The 14,855-nt window shown below is 46.9% G+C and overlaps 1 protein-coding gene across 1 annotated transcript; it reads left to right on the top strand.

Annotated features, from left to right (window-relative positions):
• The first annotated feature begins 3,848 nt into the window (after positions 1 to 3,848).
• Positions 3,849 to 5,423, top strand: LOC124695661 (inorganic phosphate transporter 1-2-like). Its single transcript, XM_047228487.1, has one exon. The coding sequence runs from the start codon at positions 3,852 to 3,854 to the stop codon at positions 5,421 to 5,423; it is 1,572 nt and encodes a 523-aa protein (XP_047084443.1). The 5' UTR covers positions 3,849 to 3,851.
• Positions 5,424 to 14,855: the final 9,432 nt, after the last annotated feature.

Genomic DNA, 14,855 nt, shown 5'->3' with positions numbered 1-14,855 from the left:
AAGGCATCTCCGGTAAGCGATTCAGACAGCTCTACTGCAGCCCTAGCAGCTTTTATGGTTTTATCCGGGCTACTGTACTTAGGCTTCTCTACAATGCTCAAAGATGCAGAGGTGTTTTTTCCGGCAAGAACTTCCTTACGCAGATCATGATCTAGATTGCGAGCCCTAAGCCGGTTTTCCGGTATCCTGGCAGCCCGAGCGCTAACAGAAGCAGACAGCATTATACTCACGTAGGGTCAGGTTCAGCTCGCGCTGCGCCCGGATGATGTCCGCGCCCGCGGAGAGCAGCTTCTGTTGTTGTGCCTCCAGCTCCGCCTGAGCCGCTGCCGGATCGATGTTCTGCGCGAGGGGCGTCGCCAGCACGTTCATGGCCGCTTGGGGAGGAGTCTCCGGTGGCGCTGTGGATGCACCCGCAACCTCCTGGTTGCGCTCGGTCGGCGGCTTGGCCGTGCACGTGGACTTCGTCGGTCCTGCGCCTTCCGCCGCAGCTCCCTTGCCGGCGTCAGCCGCGCCAACCACCAGCACCTCGATGCTGCCGGCGGCGTGGCCGCTGCGAAGCGCAGATCTTGGCGGGTCCGGAGCCACCAGCACCGGCGAGAGGCACTGGCGCTCGGGGACGGTGCCGTAGTAGACGCGGAAGCTCCCGAACTCGATGATGCGGCCGTTCCTGGGGAACTTACCTCCATTAGCGAAGCAGCCCGTGTTGTCGTTGATGAAGTCCATGGCGAGGACGCGGTCGACGAGCGCGGTGACGACACGCTCGCCGGCGATGGTGAGGAGGCCCGCCCGAATATGTACTCCAGCAAGCGCAGCTGCTGGCCCCACGGTGGGCGCCAACTGTCGTCGTGGTGAACAGACAGATGCCATGGGATGGCTTAAGTTGGGGCCGAATGTGCGCTAGAGGATTCGGGTGAGGGTTTTGATAAGGATGGGATGGATTCCCGATGAACTTGGCCTTGGCCAGAGGTTGAAGAAGAAGAACACAAGAACTATTTCACCTCTAGATCTCTCTATTTCTTGATCATAAGAGGTTACAGGTTTCTGGATACAAGATCGGATACTCAGCTACCCCGCGCTAGGGTGTGCCCCCTCTCCTTATATAGGGGAGAGGGTGGCTTACAGGGGAAGAAACCCTAGGAAACCCTAATGGCATCTTTGACTAGACAAACTACTTTACAAAGCTTCTTTATCTATCGGTGATGCCGGTATCTCTTTAATCAGGGAGGCTGACGTCCTCCGGTTCCTTTTACGTCATCATCTGCTTTGGCTCCAGAGCTTCGATTAAAGCTGTAGTGCTTCGCTCATCTTTGTCCTCTAGCTCCTTAGAGAATATTTGACCAGTCTTGCCGACGTGCTACAGTGTAGCCTGTACCGGTAATCCGGTACCTTCTGGTATACCCCTCCTGGGATACCGTTATAGATTTACTTAGCCAAAAGCTAGCTTCACAGTCCGGAATAACCTTTAAACCGGTATCTTGATAGCTCAAACCATCCGGTTTGGCATGCCTTTGGCATACCGGGGGTAATCCCCCCAACATCCTGTGGTCGGCTTGTATCTCCAATTGCATAGATTTGATGATATTTTGAACTTTGACCTTTGTCGGGATTGGTGACACCGTCGTATAGATCAGCGAAGACCTCTCCAACGGAAGTGGACTTGTCGATGAAGCTGAAGCTGTCGACGTTGTCTGAGTCGCTGCTTATATTGGAGTCCGCAGACGACTCGAAGGACATGTTGCCGAAGATCTTGTCGAGCTTTTCGATTGTCGTAGTTTTGACGAAGCATGGCGACGAAATCTCCTCATCGCCTGTCTCGAACGATGACGATGAGTCCGAAAAATCGGAACCGACCACCGACGATCCCGACGAAATCGGAACCTCGAAACGATGTGATCCTTCTTTTCCAACGCAGAAGTGGAACCTTCCGAACGTCATCTCTATAGGCTCCTCCAGATACGCATATGCATCCAAACGGGAGGGCGGGTGAGGAACAAAATCGACTAGATCAGTTTCGATCTGTTTACCTCTGCCAATCGCGTTGCTTGCCACCGAAGAAGTCGACGATCTTGAATGTGCCATCGAGATCAGCTCCTTGTCGCCTCTAATTCCCACAGACGGCGCCAGTTGACAAGGTATTAACTTGTCAATGCCTACAAATTGTAGACTAGGGTTTAGTTGGAAGTAGAGGGCAAGTAGATCTCGAAGGTTCAGCCGGAAAAGTACTCGACTACTAGAAAATTAGGGTTATGTTGACAATGAAATCGATCATTTCTTTGTCCTTCGACTCCCCCTTAGATAGGAGGCGGAGCCGAAGGTTTCGTGATGTACAAGTTACAGAAACCGGGAGACTCTTTGAGTTCGTCCCGTAATAGTTACAAGTCATTATTTCTAATACAACTCTATCTTTCCAAACTATCTCTTACAATAGGATTACGCACCAATGACGATCTTTATACTGGAGCTCTTTTTCTATTATTTCTTTCTACGCTGTCCTTAATAGCGGGTTGGTTACATCTACAACCCAAATGGAAACCAAGCCTTTCGTGGTTCAAAAACGCGGAATCTCGTCTCAATCATCATTTGTCAGGACTTTTCGGGGTAAGTTCTTTGGCTTGGACAGGACATTTAGTTCATGTTGCTATTCCCGCATCCAGAGGGGAGTACGTTAGATGGAATAATTTCTTAGATGTATTACCCTATCCCCAGGGGTTGGGACCCCTTTTGACGGGTCAGTGGAATCTTTATGCCCAAAACCCTGATTCGAGTAATCATTTATTTGGTACCGCTCAAGGAGCGGGAACTGCCATTCTAACTCTTCTTGGGGGATTTCATCCACAAACACAAAGTTTGTGGCTGACCGATATTGCTCACCATCATTTAGCTATTGCATTTATTTTTCTCATTGCTGGTCACATGTATCGAACTAACTTCGGAATTGGGCACAGTATCAAAGATCTTTTAGAAGCGCATACTCCTCCGGGGGGTCGATTAGGGCGTGGGCATAAGGGCCTTTACGACACAATCCGGGCTTCATAAACTTCGGGTTGTGGGTCTTCAGTAAACACCAGGTACCATCTTCGGCAGGCCCATTGGGGATGCCTATGTCAGGTGGGGACGGGAAGTGGAAAAGTATGTTCGGCGCGGTAGAGGGGTGGGTACGGTGCCTCTCTGGATCACGGGAGGTCGTCGCGACGGTGGGAGAGCTAGATTGGATGGGATTTCTGTGAGTCTCGCCGACATGGCTGGCCCGCGATATTGTTTCGTCTACCCCTCCCCCCTCACCTATGGATTGGGTTCGGTCTAGGGCCACGCCGCCACCAAAACAAATTATGGCGGCAGCTCAGGGTGTAATTTTCCATTGACGGCTCCATTTTCACGTTTTTGGGCCTATACGAGGGGCGATTGGAGATGTTGTAAGTAAATACAGAGGAGAGAATAAAAAAATAGTAATCACACCTAAGGTCAGACATCCCATTCTAGTTCTAGTACTGATAACATTAGGCACAGCTCATCTCGACCTACCTCTTATGTTAAAGCTTGCTTTCCTTTCAGGTATATTCCCAGCATAACCTTACTGCGGCTTCATATTGTAACCTTCTCACAATTCTTTATTGAAACATGAAAGTCAAACCCGATAAAAAACTACTGGCATTCAAAAATCCTTCTAATAATAGATCAACACATATATGGCATTTCTATACTACTTCCAAAGTTGCAACTAGCAGAATGGCATATCTGTACGTCAACCCCGTACGCCTATATATACATACCAGCAGTACGGAACAAAGCACAACAAGAGAAGTAGAAGGAGAGCTGAGAAGCTTAATTGAGTGCTCGTCGATCGGTCGGTCATGGCGGGTGAACAGCTCAACGTGTTGAAAGCGCTTGACCAGGCGAAAACGCAATGGTACCATTTCACGGCCGTGGTGATCGCCGGCATGGGCTTCTTCACCGACGCCTATGACCTCTTCTGCATCTCGCTGGTCACTAGGCTGCTGGGGCGCATCTACTACACCGAAGCTGGCAGCAACGAGCCGGGTCATCTCCCGGCAAACGTGTCGGCCGCCGTGAACGGCGTGGCCCTCTGCGGCACGCTCGCCGGCCAGCTCTTCTTCGGCTGGCTCGGTGACAAGCTCGGTCGCAAGAGCGTCTATGGTTTCACGCTCATCCTCATGGTCCTCTGCTCCATCGCGTCAGGGCTCTCGTTCGGCCACGAGGCCAAAGGCGTCATAGGGACGCTCTGTTTTTTTCGCTTCTGGCTTGGCTTTGGCGTCGGCGGCGACTACCCCTTATCGGCGACTATCATGTCTGAGTACGCCAACAAGAAGACACGTGGAACCTTCATCGCTGCCGTCTTTGCCATGCAGGGCTTCGGCATCCTGTTCGGTACCATCGTCACCATCGTCGTCTCATCCGCGTTCCGGAACGCATTCCCAGCGCCACCATTCTACATCGACGCAGCGTCATCCATTGGGCCGGAGGCCGATTACGTTTGGCGCATCATCGTCATGTTCGGCACCATCCCTGCCGCGCTGACCTACTACTGGCGCATGAAGATGCCAGAGACCGCACGGTACACGGCGCTCATCACCCGCAACACGAAGCAGGCCACCGCAGATATGTCCAGGGTGCTCAACAAGGACATCACCGAGGAGGAGGAGAAGGTCCAGCTTCAGGTGGCCTCCGGGGACACCTGGGGCCTCTTCTCGCGGCAGTTCATGAGCCGCCATGGAATACACCTGCTAGCCACCACTAGCACCTGGTTCCTACTGGATGTCGCCTTCTACAGCCAGAACCTGTTTCAGAAGGACATCTTCACCAAGGTCGGTTGGATCCCACCGGCAAGGACAATGAGCGCCCTGGAGGAGCTATACCGCATCGCCCGTGCACAGGCGCTCATCGCTCTTTGCGGCACCGTACCGGGCTACTGGTTCACCGTCGCCTTCATCGACATCATTGGCAGGTTCTGGATCCAGCTCATGGGTTTTGCCATGATGACCATCTTCATGCTCGCCATCGCCGTGCCGTACGACTACCTCGTGAAGCCGGGGCACCACACTGGTTTCGTCGTTCTGTACGGCCTCACCTTCTTCTTCGCCAACTTCGGGCCCAACAGCACAACCTTCATCGTGCCCGCCGAGATCTTTCCGGCGAGGCTCCGCTCCACGTGCCATGGTGTCTCTGCCGCTGCCGGTAAGGCCGGGGCGATCATCGGTGCATTCGGCTTCCTGTACGCATCACAGGACCAGAAGAAGCCCGACAAAGGGTACTCTGCGGGTATCGGCATGCGCAACGCACTCTTCGTGCTCGCCGGCACCAACTTCCTGGGCTTGCTCTTCTCGCTGTTGGTGCCAGAGTCCAAGGGCAGGTCACTTGAGGAGATCTCCAAGGAAAACGTCGGCGACAATGGAACCGAAGCTTAGGCTTGGTGTTCTACATGCATGGCTGCTGCTTGGTGTGTTTGCTTTCTGTTGGCAGTGCTCTTTCTTTTTTTCAGTGCTACCAATCACTGAATTTGTGGTATTGCTTTGATGTCCGTGTGTAATTGTTTACGGTGAGATTGTCCCTACTACCCGGCGTTGCATTTTTGCTATGGGGTGCTATACGGGGTACTTGTTTATTTTCTTCACCAAGAATTGCTAATAAAGTCACTCATTTGTGACTTCGTGCAAACATTAGTGGCCTATTGCATGAATGTCAAAATCTACTATCCTTGACCTGAAAGGTATTGCACTACAACAAAAAAATCAATATAATGTTTAAAAAAATATAATCACTCCACCCATGAATAAGTGTATTTCTAGATATTGTTACAAGTCAAACTTTTTAAGATGTTACCAATTTTACAGAAAGGACTAGAAATATATATGATGTCAAATTGGTATATTATGGAATTCTATTTCAAGACAGATCCAGTGATACTAATTTAGTGTCATAAATGATGTTGCCATTTCCAATAAAATTGGTCAATTTTTTAAGTTTGACTCTAGACAAAACCAAGTCCTAAAAAGTTAGATTTAAGAAACAAGCTAGAAATACACTTATTCCTGGATGGTATGACTATTTACAAGAGATTTTCAGGTAAAGAAACTTGGGGAAAACACAATGGGTTTATGTTTTTGGAGCGCTAGGAATCGGCTTCCGATTTTTAGCTTCACATCGGATCACTCCCGCGCCCTTCGATCATTCCTATATGAAGCGTAGGATGGACGGCCCATTTAAAGCAAGCATGCATGTTTGCCCGATTTCTTCTTCCTAATAAGTACCCACGTAAATCACGCCAGATCATTTGTTGCCGCTCCCATGTTTAGGAAATTAATTATTGTAGCCAATTTAGATCATGCGGTATGCTTTCATAGGAAAGCAAATCTTGTTTCAAATTTTCTTAGAGGTTGCCTCTCGTGTCATGCAATTGGACGATGTTTTGATCTGTAATAGAGATTTGTGTCTTGCAAACTTATTTGTTCAGAACAGTGCAAGTTACGGAGCTGGAAGAACCCATATAGTTGATAGAAACACACTATATTTTAGTTTGAAGCATGTCTCATAGAATATTGAAGCACTGATTTGAACTCTTATTAGCTCTTGATTTTAAGAAACAAAAGTTTCCGATGATGTGCAAATCTGATTTCCCAAGCAACAAATTTGTTTCCAATGGGAATCAAATCTGCTTCCGGACGCAACTGAAATTTTCTTCGGCATGAAAGACACTTCGTTTTCTTTGCTGTTTTTTCTTGTTTCCGTGGACAAAGAATTGGCTTCTATGTTAAAAAAAAGCTTGCTTTGAATTAATAGAAGTTTGTGCCTTATGTCACATGGTATACAGCTGCTTCGAAGGCATCAATGCAGTAGCATATTGCTTCGAATCACAAATACATATATTTTCATCAACAAAAATAATTACATTTCCCGGTTACACATGCTTCATAGGAATGATGCACTCCCTCCGATTCAAAATATTTTTCCAAGAATATATGTATCTAAATATGTTATAGTTTATAGATACATCCATTTTTAGACAATTATTTTGAACTGGAGGTAGTATGTGCTTCCGACAAAAATAAAATGTGATACAAACTAATAGGATTGTGCTTCCGTGGACAAAAAGTTCTGTTTGCTTCCATGCTTGCTTGGTAGTATGTGCTTCCGACAAAAATAAAATGTGCCACAAACTAATAGGAGTGTACTTCCGTGGACAAAAAGTTCAGTTTGCTTCCATGCTTGCTTCTGTACGTCACGAACCATTAAGCCGCTGCCTTCGGTGTGCACGATCATGGCGCCGTTACCGTGCTAGGATAGCAGGACGTGGTCACCCTAATGAAGCACCATGCCAATATGATTTTCCGACGGTGTCCGTACTTGATCGCAGCGTCGGTGCTTCAAACAGTAGACGCTGATCAGCGTAAACCCACTCTGCTTCTCCTTGGCCACCATCACAACTCTATGCGGCAATCTGTTTGTAGGAAGCATAATATAATCTATGTAGAATCAGACAAATTTGAAATGTATAATATAACAATGAATCCCGACAATTGTAAATACAATGTACAAATTTCATTGATCATTTCATAATACTTTACACAAGAAATCATGGACAAGAAGTACATGTAAACATGAAAGATAATTTTTTTTTATCCTGGAAAAGATCTATAAAGTACCAGATACAATATATGACCACAAATTGGTTATCTGATTCCGCTCGAAAAATGGAGACCAAAGTGTAGCTAATACCTCCTCCTCTGGTAGCGTAGCTGTCGAAGGGACCGAAACGGTCACCATGCAAGGTGGAAGCAGCTTCCGGCGCTGAGGTTCGTCCGGATTGAGGGGAATAGATCTCCTACTGCACCGGCCGACAGTTAGTGAAACCGGGAAAGCCGCATGCCTGCCGCCGGCAAGCGAGAAAAACCAGCCGCGCTCGCCGGTGCAGACCTTGACAAATGAAGTGTGGTGAGAGATTGGGGCGAGGGGAGGAGAGGTGGGGACGAACGGGAAGCAGGGCGGCGAGGACGGGAGAGTCGCTCAGCGGGGCAGCGATGTGGGAGGCATTACGGGAGGCAACGAATAAATTCAGGCATTAACTGACCGGTAATACTAGACTTACGGACGGATTGGTTAACGGAAACGTTACGGACGAACGTGGTCTGCTATGGTTGGTTGCTGTGTGATCCCCTCCTGAAAAACCGGGCCAGACTCTGAATTTCTAGCGCTGCCGTGTGAGTCCGTAAGACTTTTCTGTAAAAGATTTCCGTACGTGTAGCTGTTACGGATTTGAATGGGCAAAAATCTGTCTCAGTTCACGTGTGAAAAAAAGGAATGGGAGCCATCCGATGGAAAGCAAAATCGACGTGGTTGGAGAGGTCCGACGAAACGAGTCCCATCAGACTCCGTCGTTTAGTGTTTACCAGGGAAAAAATCCATAAGCCATACAAGAATTTTACAATTATTGCCAAGCCTTTTGAGCTTTAAAAAGAAAACGAAAGGGAAAAGGCCAACAATTCAGACCTTAAGCTGCACGATGAGCCTGTCTATTTTAGTCTATACATCTCAATCTCTTGCCTCGCATGAATCTCGATCCTCTGGAATATCCGCCTGTTTCCCTCGTCCGAAATGAGAGCCTCTCCGCCCTGATGGAAACTTAATATCGATGGCAAACGTTGCATCTTGCAAGCTATGTTACAGACTACAGAGAGAAAACATATCATTCTCTATGGTACTAATTAAGCTGCGTGACCTTTATAATTATGACGGTATTATCGTGGAGGCCAATACCCTGTGATGGTCGTATGTACTAATGTACTACGAACTGGTGACAAGTTGCCAAGATTCCAACGCATATTCGGATCTTCAAACATATTTTTCATTTTCCGTTGATTTTTTTTTAAATAAGCTGGCTAGTAATGCCTACTAATCTATGCATGGCCCGGCCATTTCCGCAAAAAAACGTAATGCCTACTAATCTCACATTGATCTAATGCCACGTCTGCTCTTGCTGTGGTTGGCCGGACGAGTTGCAAATTGCAAAAGGATAATCAGAGAGGGAGAGTGAGGATACAAGTAAACGATTTAGATTGTATAGCGGGGGGTAAAGCTTTTGCGTGGGAGCAACTAACTATTCCACATTTTGCCTTTCAGTAAGCAATCCTTGCAAATTTTCTAACTTTTTCACAGGTCTGGTAGACAATATATATATGTTCAATACTGACATCCGGATATTCACTTTGGCTCATAGGTGCAAATGCACCTTTGCATAAAAAATCATATTTTAATATGTTGAAAAATTCCGAAAAAATATCGGGGGTACGTCTAGAAATTTTATGTTCACACATACAATTTTGAAAAAAATGATATTTTTTATGGCCTGTGTTCAAAAGATAATTCTTGTGCTTCAAAATAGGTTATGATGAAACACTGTTTTGTCTTTCTTTTTACACAGAACACACAAAATATATTTTTCACCACCAAATTTTGTGAGCGACCATGGAATGTTCCGATGTACACCTGAATTTTTTTTCCAGAATGTTGAACATTTTAATGTGGATTTAAAAGATAATTTTCCTAATAGGTGCATCTATTTTTAGGGAAATATCAACATTTTATTGATCAAATCAAATCATTACAAAGTATCTCCCGGATGCAATCCGGTGCAACAAAACGACAACTAACAGATCCAAAAGTTTCAGACCGATGAGCTAAAATATGAGCCGATACATTTCTCTTACGAGGGACATGGAAGAAAGAGTAAGAAATATACTTCGAAGCCTCTTTCTTGATGTCCTGAATGACCACTCCCAAGAACGAGCAACCAACTGACAACAATCGATCATGCAGTCATGGTTTTAAAGTGAAAGGTGGAAATGGTATAATCGTTGATCATGGAACAAAGCATGTCTACCAAAGACCATGGTCAGGTTCACATTCATAGCGGTTTCACGGCCTCTGTATAATCTCTGTCCTCTGTAGAAGAGTTCACCTCTAGATCCATGAGACATTTTAATTGAGTTTGCATAATGTCCTATTATATTCTTTCTTTTCTGAGGAATGCAATTATGTTTATGTATAAAGTAATAATGAAGATGTATTCGATGCGAAGGCCAGGGCTATATCTCTGTTCCGAGAAAAATATAGCTTAACTCTGTATAACAAAATAAAAGATATATTCGAAATATTTCTCAATCTCCCGCCCTGGGATTAGACGTGTACTCCGTTGACCTGTCCTTGGCCCCGAGGGATATGTAGAAGAGGTCATAGATGTCCATGAAGAAACCCATCCGAGCAGGGATTTATTTTACAACAATCACCATGAACACTAGTAGGAAAATCTGTAAAGGTGACATTATGTTGGTGGTTTGCTTCAATAATGCAACAATGGCGTCTCAAAAAATCCAACGCCACCAATATTTGGCTACCGTTGGTGCGTCATTTTGGTGGCAACACCACTGTTAGGTGTGCCTAGGATACCGACCCATCCACAAAATACTGGTGGCGCGATGTGGCCACCAGTAACACTCGTATTCGTGGCGGTGGGCCACGCCACTGGTATTTTTCGGTTGGGCCCACAACCCCTATACCGGTGACCACACAACTAACCCAACTGGCCCATCACAACCGTCTTCCCCAAAACCATATCAGTCCATTCCCAGTCCTCCTCTCTCCTTATTCTCCACTCATCCTCTCATCTGTCGCGCCGCCGCCCCGCCCCTCTCATCTCCTCCCGTCCATGTCGCCGCCGCTCGACTGCGTTGCTGCAACCTCTCAGTGGTGTCACGCCCCCATATCACGTATACAATTATGCACTTATAGTTCTTAATTAGATCAAAATGTTGTGCAAAATGTGTAGTGCATTGGATTATTTAGTAAGAAATCACTATAATTTCGGGTAGAATTTTGTTAGATGTTGTAGTGTAGTGTGTAGTATAGTAGCTGATTTAGTTTAGATCAAAATATAGTGTAGTAGATGATTTAATTTAGCTCAAAATAGAATACGCAATGGTTTAGTAACATTGTTGTCAAATTATATGATGATGGATATAATGATTCAAACTGTATTAGAAGTATTATTTAGAAACTTCCAATTGTTTTCACTGGATATGACACAGTGCCAAGTTTGCATTAATAACCATGACCATGTTTTCGACGGGCTCACGATTCTGGATCACGCTGGTAGAGGGTCATTTCAAGACTTTAGTGATCTAACAAACTTATTTTCCTACATTTTTCTTTACCATTTTTAGTGCATTTACCATTTACCTAACGTGTGTTTTTGGTGCGCAAACTATCCATGCAACGTAAGTTTGCACTTTAATGCAATAACCAGAGACAGTTTGTCATTCCAGATGCTTGGGCGGTCATACAACTTTAATGTGCAGAAATGTCGATAAAGAATAGCTTGGGAGGGTGTCGGATGGAACCGGTTTTAGACCGACCCATCTCAATGAAGTTGAGATGCTATGATTTTCCTTGGACGAAGGAGAGGTGGCAAAGATAAATATTCTGATTTTCAACACTGTTGGCGAGGAAGATGAGGATGGCAAGGAAGGTGGGGAAATTAGCGAGGATGGTGGTCGTGAAAGCGAGAAAGAATCCCCCCTCGAACATATCTTCATTTCCTAAAGTTTCAACCTTACTGAAAGTGAGAAAGAGAACTACTCTTACTACTAAGAACACCCCCCCCCCCACATATGTCTATCGGGGCGCCATTTTTGACCCACATGAATAAAACAGATTTTGAAATGCACAAACTGGTATTCCCTCCATCCCAAAATGTAAGGCGTCTAAGGATTAGGCAAAATTCAACATTTTTTAAGTTTGACCAAGTTTATACACATAAATATGAATATTTACAATACTTAATCAATATCAATAGAGTCATCATAAAGTATATTTTCTTAATGTGTCCACTCGATATTGTAGATGTAAATATGTTTTCCTAAATATTTGATTAAAGTTAGTAAGATTTGACTTTTTCCTAGTCATTAGAGATCCTCTTTCTTTCTTTCTTTCTTTCTTTCTTCCTAGTTTGCATCCTACAAATTACCTATGAAGGTGGCTTCATCCACTCGCTGTCCTAAGGAAGGTTTGGTTAGACTAGGTGTTCAGTATGGCGAGACCAACACCATCATGTACATGAGGGAGAAGGATGCCCGCGGCCCGCCTCTCCTTCAGAGTTGACGGGTGAAAGAACTTCATTCAGACAGAGCAGCAACTACAACTTGGACAAGATTTTCTCATAACTCCTACAGAAACCCCGCGCGGCCACTGGCTGCCTCTAATCTTCGCCAAGCGCCAACAGAATGATACTCTTTATTTTATTTGATGCACGATTTGTTTCTTTTAATGTGGTGAACTAAATTACCTAGTTAATTTCAATCACTATGTGGAACCCGTTGAGCCTAGTTTCGATCTATGAGAGAATAAACTATATAGTTTTGATGTCCTTAGTGCTGGTATATAATAAGTAAATAGTGCCATATGGCAAATATTTTCGCTTCCGCAGCAGTCACATATTTGGCGCCCTATTGGCGGGATGGCACATCCATGCCATCAATGGCAATTTTGCAATGCCACCAATTAGAGCATCTCTAGTAGAGCCCAAAAAAACGCAAACAGAAAACGCTGAGTTCAGTGCACCGAAAACGCGAGTTCTGTCGAAATTCGCAGTGGCGCAGAATAGAAACCGTAAAAGGGAACTGAAAAGAGGAATTCGAAATGGCGCGGGTAAATTTAGGCGATGATCATAGTTCTAGATGACATAGATGCACCGATTGAGCATCGATACTTTACGTAGTTCTTGAAATTGAAAACGTAATTACTGGTACACTGGCAAGCGTAACCTAGCTAAGCAAAATGCGGCCTATATGACCTAAGGCGCGCGGCGGTGCTGGTGCTGGTGGAGATGGTCGGCAGCGTGGAAGATCTTCACGCGTCGTCCTTGTCAAGCTCAACTACTTCGAGCTTGATGCGGCGGACGCAGGCCTCGCGGCCGGCCGCCTCGTACTCCCTGTCCTGGCGAACGGCGTCGGCCTCCTCCCGGCGGAAGCACGCCCGAGCCTCCGCGTCGCTGATCGCCTTCGTCTGCGCGAGGACGGCCTCCTCCTCATCGCTGCTGTGGACGTAGTCCCCGGCGGAGATGGTCGGCGACCGCGCGGGAACGAGGTCATCCTCCTCGCTGCTCTCCGCCACGGGCAGCCGCGGAGCACGGCTCGACTGGCCGGAGGAGGAGCCCTCGCCGGCGTTGTCGTAGCGAGCGAGCTTCCCTGGGGGCGTGAGCCCCCAGTTCGTCCACCGGCGAGCGCTCCGCTTCCGCGCGCCCTCGCTCTTGTTCCACTTCCGCCTCTCCGCGTCGGTGCGGAAGACAGTGGACGCGGCGGCGAGTCACCGCCGCCCAATCCCGCGGCACGGCCGGCGGAGCCTCCACGGGAAGCCATCGCGTGGCGGCGGGCTTCGGATCGGTGGCTGGGGCTACGTGGATTGCTCGTCGGAGCTGGCGACTGGCCGCGGCGGAGGGAGATGAACGGCGGATGGGGGTAGGGTTTGTGAACCGAACTCCCCTCCGCGAACCCTTTTAATATGGGGCGTCCGATCGATTTCTCAGGCCCCTGAACTTCGTTTACGGGCCGACCCATGTTTTCGGGCTCTGTTCTGCGCGCGATTCGGCCCGAACCCGTAAATCCGCCGGAAAAGTTAAGTTCCGGCGGGATTTACGGGCTCTATTAGAGATGCTCTTAGCCTTTTCCTACTAGTGCAAGTGGTGCCACTATGTATTGGCACCATCTAGGTGTTTAGGGCTGTCGCAATGTGCCAAACTAGAGTTTGCGCAACGCAAGGAGGAAACCCATCCCTCTCTTGCATGTTGGTGGCTTCCAATGGCGGTGAGGCGAACAGAAGGAGAGGAAACCGGGGTGCAGGCTAGGGTTTTGCAAGACCCTCCGCCACACGCACACACACATAGGGGAGTTACTCAGGAGAACTTTTTTTGTTTCTATGTACGTACTTCCTGCGTTCCATAAAATCCATGGCAAAAAATTATGAAACAATAACTAAGAGGGGGTATTGACTTATGAACCCCCACCAATAACTAAATCCACGACAAAAATTATGGAACATAGGAAGTAGGTATTAGGAGGGGATATTTACTTATGAACCCCATCTATCCATAAAGGTACAATCCCACCGTACTGTGACAGATTGTTATCACCAGATTTTAGATGAGTCAGAGGTGGGCCGCAGTCAGAGGTGGGCTTAAGGAAATATACGTGGAGAATTATATGAATCGGCCTTTTATACCAAGTTGGGCTTAATTGCCCGTGTATCTGTAACATATTAGATCGTATTTTAGTTTAGAGATAGATTCTTATTCGTGCACGGTTTGGTGCACGCCCGCATTAGAAAGTCCCCTGGACTATAAATATGTACCTAGGGTTTATGGAATAAACAACAACTCACGTTCAACCCCAAAAACAAACCAATCTCGGCGCATCGCCAACTCCTTCATCTCGAGGGTTTCTATCAGGTAAGCGACATGCTGCCTAGATCGCATCTTGCGATCTAGGCAGCACAAGCCCCATGTTGTTCATGCGTTGCTCGTCTTGAAGCGTTTTTGATGGCGAGCAACGTAGTTATCATTAGATGTGTTAGGGTTAGCATTGTTCTTCGTTTAAGCATGCTTACGTAGTGCAACCCTTGCATATCTAGCCGTCCTCACGCCTATCTCAGGTGTGGGGGCGGCACCCCGCTTGATCATTATTTAGTAGATCTGATCCGTTACGATTGCTCCTTGTTCTACAAGGATTAGTTTAATATCTGCAATAGTTTGGCCTTACAATGGGGGGAGGATCCGGTGGCACGTAGGGTGGCGT

The sequence above is a fragment of the Lolium rigidum genome, chromosome 3, assembly GCF_022539505.1.
Source record: "Lolium rigidum isolate FL_2022 chromosome 3, APGP_CSIRO_Lrig_0.1, whole genome shotgun sequence".
In the NCBI taxonomy this organism is placed as follows: Eukaryota; Viridiplantae; Streptophyta; class Magnoliopsida; order Poales; family Poaceae; genus Lolium; species Lolium rigidum.
This window is presented reverse-complemented; position numbering and strand designations above follow the sequence as displayed.